Source organism: Bolinopsis microptera, chromosome 10 (genome assembly GCF_026151205.1).
Source record: "Bolinopsis microptera isolate Bmic1 chromosome 10, MBARI_Bmic_1.0, whole genome shotgun sequence".
Classification (NCBI taxonomy): domain Eukaryota; kingdom Metazoa; phylum Ctenophora; class Tentaculata; order Lobata; family Bolinopsidae; genus Bolinopsis; species Bolinopsis microptera.
In genome coordinates, this window is record NC_087081.1 from 672,636 (window position 1) to 684,759 (window position 12,124).

General features: G+C 42.4%; 2 protein-coding genes across 2 annotated transcripts in view; both read left to right on the forward strand.

The window, feature by feature from the left end:
- LOC134821779 (uncharacterized) overlaps nt 1–12,124 on the forward strand; it is a 474,787-nt gene that overhangs the window by 289,220 nt on the left and 173,443 nt on the right. The window lies entirely within an intron of this gene.
- LOC134821787 (amyloid beta precursor protein binding family B member 2-like) overlaps nt 1–12,124 on the forward strand; it is a 61,597-nt gene that overhangs the window by 42,939 nt on the left and 6,534 nt on the right. The window contains exons 7-12 of the mRNA XM_063832562.1: nt 620–750; nt 1,685–1,806; nt 1,969–2,078; nt 2,350–2,476; nt 5,557–5,690; nt 5,973–6,108. Coding sequence (XP_063688632.1) covers nt 620–750; nt 1,685–1,806; nt 1,969–2,078; nt 2,350–2,476; nt 5,557–5,690; nt 5,973–6,108 — 760 coding nt within the window. The remainder of the gene's footprint in view (nt 1–619; nt 751–1,684; nt 1,807–1,968; nt 2,079–2,349; nt 2,477–5,556; nt 5,691–5,972; nt 6,109–12,124) is intronic.

Below are 12,124 nucleotides of genomic sequence, written 5' to 3' on the forward strand. Positions count from 1 at the left end.
TACATCACACCTGACAGAAGCAAGGAGGAGAGAGCAGCTCATCAGAAACTTGTTGTCAAAGTAAAGGAAATGATCACTGATGAGCCAACAAAGTATCATTATATTAGAGACGGCAAGATTTTCAGTGTAGATAAGGTTAAGGTGTAACATTCGGTGTTTTTGATATCTACATAATTACTTTGATTTAAATGTGTGTATGGCTCTTATTTATGGCTGTTGCGTGTATTTGTTGATTACGGCTAATAACGAGGAACTTTTAATTGTGAGTTAAAAAACTGCAACCGTGATTGTAACTCAGGTATGTGATGACTTGTGGAGCACACATCGCTGAATAGCAATCGCGAAGCAGGTCTCACCAAGGCTAGGTATATTTAGGGTTTTTTATTTTTCTGAGGACACTTTGCCAGTAGTTTAACTTTTTGTGTTGTGTGCTACGGTACAGTGTTTCAATTTTTGGATATAGTGGTATGTTCTATCTTCCTATTTATTTATCTAATTCTAATGTAATACTTCAATATTATAGTAAACATTAACCAGTGTACCAAAAGCTGGTCCCCAAACAAACAAACGATTTTATGAGAAAGGTAATACATGATACTTATACAAAAACATATTTCAGTTTACAATCAGACAACCGGAAGCTGAGTGAGAACAAACTGAACGGAAGCTCAGTGTCACTCCCTCTGAACAGGACTCTCAGCAACCTCAGCCTCCAAGCTAAACATCTGAACAAGAGCAATTCCTCTGTCGGTATGTGAAATATGTTACCTGGTCACATACACTTTGTTGTATCATCTTTAGATGGAGTGTAATCGATTGATTTATCAATGATGTGATTTGTGTCAGATTGAATCCACCGTCATACACAAATGTCACTCAATGAAAACCGAAGCTAACTTATTTGATGAAAGTTCTTGACTTGGTAAGCAGTCTAGGCGCAGTGGTGTGATGTTTATCTGAACTTCTAAAATGTAACATGCGGCACTTAGTTCCAACAAAATGTGCTCGAAATACTTGGTATTTTTGGAACGCGCGGTCACCTTGAAATCAGCTAAAGCGCGTTCACGCGTGTTCTAGCTGTTGATTTGAGAATATAACATCAAGATTTTAAATCTACATGTGAATGTCTGTGATTGAATTATCTCTGCTAGCTATTTCCCATCGGACCAGTCTGCACTGTTATTGAGTGTGCCCTGGTATTGTACTTGTGATGTGACACACAATAGTCTCATGATCTCTTCCTCCAATTCTCTATTATTAGTTGTGATCTATGGGTCAAAGCGGGTTATAGATCCAAGACTTTCTTTGTTCATATCATCTGTCAGATTATAATTTGAGTGATAATAACCCCTTTTACCTCACTCAGAGCTAAATTTACGGATTTAATATCCGATCTAGAGATTAAATCATGAGATTCATGACAGTTGAAGCCAATCGAATCTATCTAATTTTCACCGACACCGTGGCGGCCAAATCACTATGATTATTATACAATAACCTGTATGCTTACAATATATCCCAACAAAATACATAAATATTATACTCACATACTCGTGATACAAGTTAAACATATTTTATCGTGCATTTATATTTCCCAGCATTCAGACAAGCGCTGTATTGTAAGTATAATAGGATTTAAAACGCTTTCATTTGCACATCATTTAGAAACTGTACTTTTCCCTAGATTCCAGTTGTTCGATGCCAGATGGGTGGGAGAAGGTGGAAAGTAAAACAGGAGTATACTACTGGCATGTACCATCCGGCACCACACAGTACCAACACCCTAACTTATCTAGCAACCAGGATGTATGTTCGTAGTTCTTATCTAGTTACCAGGATGTATGTTCGTAGTTCTTATCTAGTTACCATGATTAATCTAGATGCCAGATAATCAACCTCAAACCTGCCTCGAATCGACTACAGTAAGGTTGGAGCTGATAGCTAATCCAAGTATAACTCTTCTAACAGCTGTCGGAGAAAGTTTGTCAGTTGCAGATCTCCACACCTGAAACAGAAGAGCAGAGTTCCGAGATAGTGTCACGTGATCAGGACCATACTTCACACCTCCCACCCGAACAGTTAGTTTATCAGCACCTTAATTAATTATTTAGCTAATTAACTAGTTAGTTAGTTAGTTATTTGTTTACATTTTGTAATAAATTGACTGAACTATCGGTTAACCATGTATTTGGTCCCACCAAACCTTGAAATCATAATCGTGCTTAGATCAACTTTTAAATTTTAGATTTACAATTATTCAAGATGTTTGTAAATTTGATAATAGATAACACGACATAAATAGCTCGTCCATACATAAAGTATTCTCGTTTTTCACCCACATTATTTCAGCCACAAGGTGATTAACCTGGGATACATGGAGATGGACGCTTCAACGTTAAAAGCAGCTAACAGCTCAGTTTCCATAAACGAGTGTATCAGAAAGCTCAGCTCAATCATGAACGACCCCTCACAAACCGTAAGTAAGGGGGGGACCCCTCACAAACCGTAAGTAAGGGGGGGGGGGCCCTCACAAACCGTAAGTAAGGGGGGGACCCCTCACAAACCGTAAGTAAGGGGGGGGGCCCCTCACAAACCGTAAGTAAGGGGGGGACCCCTCACAAACCGTAAGTAGGGGGGGGGGCCCCTCACAAACCGTAAGTAAGGGGGGGGACCCCTCACAAACCGTAAGTAAGGGGGGGACCCCTCACAAACCGTAAGTAAGGGGGGGGGGCCCTCACAAACCGTAAGTAAGGGGGGGACCCCTCACAAACCGTAAGTAAGGGGGGGGGGCCCTCACAAACCGTAAGTAAGGGGGGGACCCCTCACAAACCGTAAGTAGGGGGGGGGCCCTCACAAACCGTAAGTAAGGGGGGGACCCCTCACAAACCGTAAGTAAGGGGGGGGGGGGCCCTCACAAACCGTAAGTAAGGGGGGGACCCCTCACAAACCGTAAGTAAGGGGGGGGGGCCCTCACAAACCGTAAGTAAGGGGGGGGGCCCCTCACAAACCGTAAGTAAGGGGGGGACCCCTCACAAACCGTAAGTAGGGGGGGGGGGCCCTCACAAACCGTAAGTAAGGGGGGGACCCCTCACAAACCGTAAGTAAGGGGGGGGGCCCTCACAAACCGTAAGTAAGGGGGGGACCCCTCACAAACCGTAAGTAAGGGGGGGACCCCTCACAAACCGTAAGTAAGGGGGGGGGGGCCCTCACAAACCGTAAGTAAGGGGGGGACCCCTCACAAACCGTAAGTAAGGGGGGGGGGGGGCCCTCACAAACCGTAAGTAAGGGGGGGGACCCCTCACAAACCGTAAGTAAGGGGGGGGGCCCCTCACAAACCGTAAGTAAGGGGGGGACCCCTCACAAACCGTAAGTAGGGGGGGGGGGGCCCCTCACAAACCGTAAGTAAGGGGGGGGACCCCTCACAAACCGTAAGTAAGGGGGGGACCCCTCACAAACCGTAAGTAAGGGGGGGGGGCCCTCACAAACCGTAAGTAAGGGGGGGACCCCTCACAAACCGTAAGTAAGGGGGGGGGGGCCCCTCACAAACCGTAAGTAAGGGGGGGACCCCTCACAAACCGTAAGTAGGGGGGGGGCCCTCACAAACCGTAAGTAAGGGGGGGACCCCTCACAAACCGTAAGTAAGGGGGGGGCCCCTCACAAACCGTAAGTAAGGGGGGGACCCCTCACAAACCGTAAGTAAGGGGGGGGGGCCCTCACAAACCGTAAGTAAGGGGGGGGGGGGGCCCTCACAAACCGTAAGTAAGGGGGGGACCCCTCACAAACCGTAAGTAGGGGGGGGGGCCCTCACAAACCGTAAGTAAGGGGGGGACCCCTCACAAACCGTAAGTAAGGGGGGGGCCCCTCACAAACCGTAAGTAAGGGGGGGACCCCTCACAAACCGTAAGTAAGGGGGGGACCCCTCACAAACCGTAAGTAAGGGGGGGGGCCCCTCACAAACCGTAAGTAAGGGGGGGACCCCTCACAAACCGTAAGTAAGGGGGGGGGCCCCTCACAAACCGTAAGTAAGGGGGGGACCCCTCACAAACCGTAAGTAGGGGGGGGGGGGCCCTCACAAACCGTAAGTAAGGGGGGGGGGGGGCCCTCACAAACCGTAAGTAAGGGGGGGACCCCTCACAAACCGTAAGTAAGGGGGGGGGGGCCCTCACAAACCGTAAGTAAGGGGGGGACCCCGTTACCATGACAACCAATACACAAACCGTAAGTTTCATTAACGACCCCTCACAAACCGTAAGTTTCATTAACGACCCCTCACAAACCGTAAGTAAGGGGGGGACCCCTCACAAACCGTAAGTAAGGGGGGGACCCCGTTACCATGACAACCAATACACAAACCGTAAGTTTCATTAACGACCCCTCACAAACCGTAAGTTTCATTAACGACCCCTCACAAACCGTAAGTAAGGGGGGGACCCCGTTACCATGACAACCAATACACAAACCGTAAGTTTCATTAACGACCCCTCACAAACCGTAAGTTTCATTAACGACCCCTCACAAACCGTAAGTAAGGGGGGGACCCCTCACAAACCGTAAGTAAGGGGGGGACCCCGTTACCATGACAACCAATACACAAACCGTAAGTTTCATTAACGACCCCTCACAAACCGTAAGTTTCATTAACGACCCCTCACAAACCGTAAGTAAGGGGGGGGGACCCCTCACAAACCGTAAGTAAGGGGGGGACCCCGTTACCATGACAACCAATACACAAACCGTAAGTTTCATTAACGACCCCTCACAAACCGTAAGTTTCATTAACGACCCCTCACAAACCGTAAGTTTCATTAACGACCCCTCACAAACCGTAAGTTTTATTATCGTACAAACAGGGGACCCCCCCCCCCCCCCCCCCCCCCCCCTCAAACAAAACTTTATAGCCTATTCAATTTAGAATTGTATCTATTCGCTTCGGTCATTCCAACAGCGATGGTTTGAATAGAGAATGATTCTGGTTTTTTGGTATTACGGTAATATGTTCATATAAAACAAATTAAAAGCACCATATTTAAAAAATCAAACATAACATAACAATAGGTCAATCAAAAAGGGATGAAAATTATGCAAAACAAAAATAGCTTTGCTATGAATCGTGAAAATCACAAGAATAAAAAGTAGTCAAAACAATCAATGTTTTTGAGTTTGACTAGTCTCGGCTTGAACTTCTTTCCCATAAATTTGACTAGTCTCGGCCTCGGCTTGAACTTCTTTCCCACGAATTTGACTAGTCTCGGCTTGAACTTCTTTCCCATGAATTTGGCTAGTCTCGGCTTGAACTTCTTTCTCGTGAATTTGAATAGCCTCGGCTTGAACTTCTTTTCCGTTAATTTTAAAAAGTTAAAACTAGTACTGACTTTTTTTTTCTGTCAAAACTTGAGTTAATTTCATCGACCAACTAGAGGTGCCCCAGATCATTTATACTTTTACACAGTTTCTGTTATTTCAGTGACAACTTCAATAATTAATTACAATAATTAATTACAATAATTAATTACCTAATTAATTACCTAATTAATTACCTAATTGAACATTTTTCAGGATAATTTAAGCCTGCAAATCCTGTTATTTGAAGGGACCTACTTGAAACTTCTCGACTACAACAGCCGTGCTGTGTTATCCAGACAGAACATCTTAACCATCAGGAGATGGGGCGTAGGCAGCGATGACGTCAGGTGATTATTTAATTTGATAATGAACTGATTTTGTAATCTATTGTGTTTTGAAACGTTAGATTATTGGTTAATTTGATGATTAATTGTTTATGTCTTTATTAATGGCGTTGTTGATTGTCTGCCGTCTTATGCGCTTGAATACTGTGTACTGACTAGACTTACTATTACGATTATAACATAATGCGACTCTCTCTCTCTCTCTCTCTTTCTCTGAAATTAATGGTCCAAATGTCCTTGTCACAAGAATGCATTGTTGGTTAATATTATTTCTCTTTCTCTCAGGAACTTTGCGTACGTGGTGAAGCAGAAGGGAACTAACAATTACCGCTGTTTTGTCCTGCATTGCTATAACCCTGCCAGTCAGATAGCTCTCCACATGAAGAACATTTGTAAACTGGCGGCTGAGAAACGTGAAGAGGTTCGTTACAGTTTTGTCACATGTCACCAGTTACAACCACGTCACAGTTCACACGTTACAGTCAGGTCACACTTTACAATCACGTTACAGTTCACACGTTACAGTCAGGTCACACTTTACAATCACGTCACAGTTCACACGTTACAGTCAGGTCACACTTTACAATCACGTCACAGTTCACACGTTACAGTCAGGTCACACTTTACAACCACGTCACAGTTCACACGTTACAGTCAGGTCACACTTTACAATCACGTCACAGTTCACACGTTACAGTCAGGTCACACTTTACAACCACGTCACAGTTCACACGTTACAGTCAGGTCACACTTTACAACCACGTCACAGTTCACACGTTACAGTCAGGTCACACTTTACAACCACGTCACAGTTCACACGTTACAGTCAGGTCACACTTTACAATCACGTCACAGTTCACACGTTACAGTCAGGTCACACTTTACAACCACGTCACAGTTCACACGTTACAGTCAGGTCACACTTTACAATCACGTCACAGTTCACACGTTACAGTCAGGTCACACTTTACAATCACGTCACAGTTCACACGTTACAGTCAGGTCACACTTTACAACCACGTCACAGTTCACACGTTACAGTCAGGTCACACTTTACAATCACGTCACAGTTCACACGTTACAGTCAGGTCACACTTTACAACCACGTTACAGTTCACACGTTACAGTCAGGTCACACTTTACAATCACGTTACAGTGACAGTTACGTGACACATTTAAATCACATGACACACGTCACGTGACATGTTCATTGTTGGGCATTGTACCCATACAAAACATTTATCACCATGACAATATCCCATACAATATAACCACGATATTATCTTGACACTCACTACTTATCTCTGTAATGTGCAGTGGGAGACAGTATTTATGGTAAGAACCCCCATTCTGTGAAGCGTAACGAGATTACCTGATCCAGGGAATCAAGTCAACGTATTAATCTCCTCTTAATGCAATCCACCGTCTGATACTCTGCTAATGAATGAGCGAGCACCAAGAGAGACGTCAATTTAATCGGACCAATGGTGGCCCGTAATTATTGTCAGCAGCCAGTGGGAAGGCGCGAGGGTGGTCACGTGGCCAAAGTAGTGTTCGCAGAAAGGTTGCTGCTGGTTGAACAAGCTTATTTGGTGGTTTCTGGATATTGGTTGTCATGGTAACGTGGCATATATTCAGCTGTTTTATGAAAAATATATTGTCATGTAAATCGAATGAAGGTGATCATGCTTAAAGCAAATTTTTGCGCTCCCTCTGTCAAATACGATTAGTTTTATTCGAGGTCTTACTTCTTATCATTAGTTGCCATATTGCCTTTCAGTTATATCGCAGGTCTCGACTCTCGGATGAATTAAATAGATGATAATGTTGTAGTATTAATGTGTGCTTGCTGAGATATAACGTGATATATCACTAACAATAAGTGTGCCCGCGTCTGAGGTTGAACCCATGATCCTTAACAAGCAGTATAATGTAAAGATCGCTGAGTCACGGTGGCTACGCCCTCCCTCATTTAATATGATTTTAAAAGTTTACTGTGAGGAATTATTTAACATGCCCAGACGAGTTTGAGCAACCTGTAATATTATACTTTTAATTTTAAACATTTTGATGGTAAAATTTTGAATGAAAGTATTGAAATGAAAGATTTAAGTTGTCTCGTTAAACTGTGGCTTAAGTTTTGTGGGAAGTTGGCCCAGTCCCATACATCAGAGACAAGATGTTATATAATCGTGTTGCGCATAAGTGTTTGATGGCTTGCCAGTTTAACCTGTTCTCAAGACAGAGCCTAATTGACCTCTTATTAATTTTTTCAACGGAATAAGGGTGTTTTCGTGTTATGAGACCATCAATAATTTAACTCCTCGTGGAATTTTATATCAGAATGATGCTCCTCTTTCTGATCATGGGCCTTATTTAAAAATACCAATTTTAATTATTTCCTCTCTTTTTTAAGACGGGTTTCTGTTTGTATGTCCTCGTCTACATACCCCTTACTCTGTCTCACCGCTCATAAGTGGACAGCGCCATGAACACGTGACAGTCACCTGTCACATTAACCAGTACACAGTCTCCAGTGTCCAGTTACCAACTACCTCATGTCACGTACTCATAGAGAGACCTTTATAATTTACATCTTTTATCGCAGCTAAACGACCAGTTTCTGGTAACTAGCATCGTGTTTCCATGGATACCAAACATCCCTAATGGCTTGATTGTTAATTACGTACTGTTATAAAGGATAATGGATCGCTTAAAATGTTTAAGTAGAAAAAAGTCGTTAAATGGTATACGTCGCCATTATTCGAGTTTATTATTTGCTTTCGCTCCAGTTTTTCCGTCTGTTCGAGTTGTTTTTGCGGGTTGTCCGACTTTAAGATGACGATTTTCCGTCCTTTCGATCAGCTGCAACTTTTCTGGGGCAACATAAACAAGGACGAAAGTGTCTACCCTCCACGTGAATCTTTTCACTCACGATCTTGTCGTCGTAGCGACGAAAATCAAAGCAACGAGAATCGGCAAAAACACCTCTCCGGACGTGGGCAGATGGGGGAGTTATCGGAAACTGAGAGAGGTTGTCGCAAACGGATCATCAATCAGGTACTTCCAGATGAGATCAAGTAATTTGTGGTTTTTGATTAGATAATTTCAGTTAGTAGATGTGTGGGCTTATATTAAGGTGGTGATTTGAAGAATGACACCCGGGGAAACTTTGAAAGGTTTCCGAATTAAACCAGCGGAGACGTTAGTCGTTGCTAATTGCTACATTATCAGGTTATTCAGACGAATTATTCTTTGGCATTGCAGTTTCATAATATTTATCGTTTTCCCATTTCAAAACGATCAACAAAACATAGACGTAGCGCGTGTCACGTGCGATGTAACCATGGGAACAGTATTACTTACCATATGTTCCACCCTATGACTGATCATTAGATCGCTTTTAAAAGTTTTAATAGACGTAAAACACATATTCTTCCCTCCCTTCTGCCTAGATTTCTACCATCTTTGAACTCGTACCAACTCAAGATACTCACCCAGCCACTGCTCCCCAGTCACCCTCATAATCCAGTCTCCGGAAAATTAAACAAACCAGAGAGATCTTGTTAAAGCAGCTAAATGTGGAGCACTTTCCACTCAAGTTCAGGTTTTGTGGCAGCTTGGTGGCAGGACGGTGGCAGCTAGCGCGCATAAGCTGTCATCGTCTATACATGTTGTACTACTTATCGGAAGGGAGGGTATATCTGTACCTGCATCTTGTTGTTGTCTTCATTACTATGTGTAGACATTATGTGCCTCATTACTCATTACTGTAGTACTAGTAGTACTGAGTGTAGACATTACTGTAGTAGTGGAGTGTAGTAGCTGTGCCAAGTGAGTGAACCCATTTTATGCGTGTTGAGCTCGATGATTTTACGTTTTACAATCGCACAATTTTGTTTGACCTGTCTTCCTTACAGTTTGAGTTGCTCATTGTGGCGCCTTTTTTAATTAACTGGATGGTCTATGATTTCGGCACTATGGGGCATTACATTTTGGTATGAGTGCAAGTTGTCGAAGCGTTAAGTTTGTTGCTCAATGTCTGTGTAGTAATGTGTTACAGTTCGTTGCCAATATGTAACAGTTAGTGTCACAGTGTGACACTCGTTGTACTGCAGCCAATCAGCCATCATGTTAAAACTATGATCATCAAACAATCCCTTTATTTAAAACAAGCCTTTGATCAGCACAACATTTTAAACTGTTTTCAGAGAACGCCGCTGATGTTATAGCTGTAACTGCTATGATATATACTATAATATATACTACTATAATATATACTACTATATAATATTAGTATATCTCAGTAGTAAGTTTATTATTTACAACGTTTAATGAGCAGAAGGGGATTAGTCAGATGATCATTTGTGGCGGGAGGCAACAAATTTGCGGTAAATTGTTATGATTTTAACTTGTGGCCCCCCTCTTCGTAATTGTTATTTATATATTGTAACATTTTAAGTAAGATTTAACGTTGTGATTATTCACTATTCAGACACGTTTGTTTAAACTGTCATTTTAAACTGTCAAGTTTAACTTCACTACACCAAGGTTTGCTTGTGGCTTGCTTTTCTATTTATGCTTATATATAATATCTCAAGGGAACAGCGTAGGCCAATGAGATCATCCCAAATCCATGAGGTCACCAAAAATCAACCAATCAGTGAACCGAAAGCTCCCCAAGTCGGATCTGACTAACAAAGCCTGTAAATTCAGGAAATAGCTTACACGAAAGGTTGGGAACCTGCTGCTCCACCTACCCTGGCTCCTGCTACCGTACACTTACCGTGATTATGCTCTTTAATAGATGGTATATGTAATTGTTCCCCAGCTGTTCCCATGACTAAATCCTCCATTCTTACCGGCCACGTGACTTCACACGCTGCTGTGATTAGTGGAAGTCTGGTGTCGTGACTGAATGCTGCCCGCTGATTGGCTGTCCCCAAGGCAATTTGTCATCAGGGTTACGTGCCCAGCTTTTTCTGCAGCGTTATTTGTCTGTGTTTTAAGTAAAGTTACATGTTTTATTTACCCATTTAGGGTGATTATGCTAGTAACAGTTCCATGTCACGTGGCCCCATCTTGTCTTCTGATTGGCTAATAGCCCTGAAAACGAACCATGATTGGTGTGTGTGTGTGTGTATGTGTGGAGGGTCCCATATCGCAGTTGTTGAATACTTAAGTGCCCCATAGTACGGGTGGGGCTTAAAACGGTCGGTTGCCACACATTGTAATTTTTGTCGAGTATTTAAGATGTTTGCCTTTTATTGGTCCGTGTCTAGCTTTCTGCGATGTCACGTGACTTGATCTCTTCTGTGATTGGTCTGTTTTCTCGTTCCACGTGGAGCTGCTTGAATGAAAATACGCCCTAGCAGCCTGAACGTGTGTAAGATTTTCAAGTTTTAAAAGTGGGCCACTCTGTTCTACTATTCCGGGTAGCTGTACCCGACCACCCCATTCTGCCATTTCGTCAGACTCACAAGGTTATTTTGCTTCCATTCGATTTTTAGATCGACCAAAATATGTTTGACATTATGCCTATTATGTTAATTTATTATTATTTATGCATTTCTAGGTGGTTTTCAATCTAAAATCCTAAAAAACAACCGCCAGAACAACATTTTTGTAATACTTGTTTCCTTTTATTTCCGAGTTTGATATCTTTTTGGCAGAAAGGATGACGTCATCTTTACTTACTCAATTTGTCAGAATATGATTTTAAGAAGCAGTACGCTTACTGAGTAATTTGTCGGATAGGTATGATAACTTATATAGAGTATGTTTTGTTTTCTTGGTAACATATTTTGATATTTTAGTGGCTTCTTTAAATTTGTCCTGTTTTCTTACTAACGAGTATACGTTTAAATACTAAATTATAAGCTGCGTTTTCAATATTGTTTATAATTTTTATCTCGTTCTGGACTGAAATTTCGCAATAAAGTGAAATACATTAAAAGCCGGAAATATAAAAAGTAAGTTTTCGTAACCATGCTGCGGCATGCTTCCTCCAAACTGTATTCCTCCAAACAAGATCTACTTGTGGATCTTGGTGGCATTGATTTGAAATAATTTAAGGGCTGCCTGGATACTAGAGGGTCGTTGCCGAACATCTCTCAACTTTTATCCCTGTCTTGTTTAATTTTACACGTTACATGATACATCCATGAACACTCAAACCCTGAAATGTTTGCTAGTGATAATAACCTGACAATTCCTATGAACGGCCCCAGATTTATAACCGAAATTTTCTCACCATCGTCCCAACAGAAGCCATGAATTCCATGAATTGTTTCGTAAACCTGCAGAATTCTTAATTTTCCCGTTAAGTTTATCCGGTCCAGCTGCTGCTGCCCCGTGCGTGTCAGACTTCAGTATTCATTGCCCAGTCTTACATTTGTAATAATTTGTCGTCTCAAATAACTCCATCAAATCAAGAT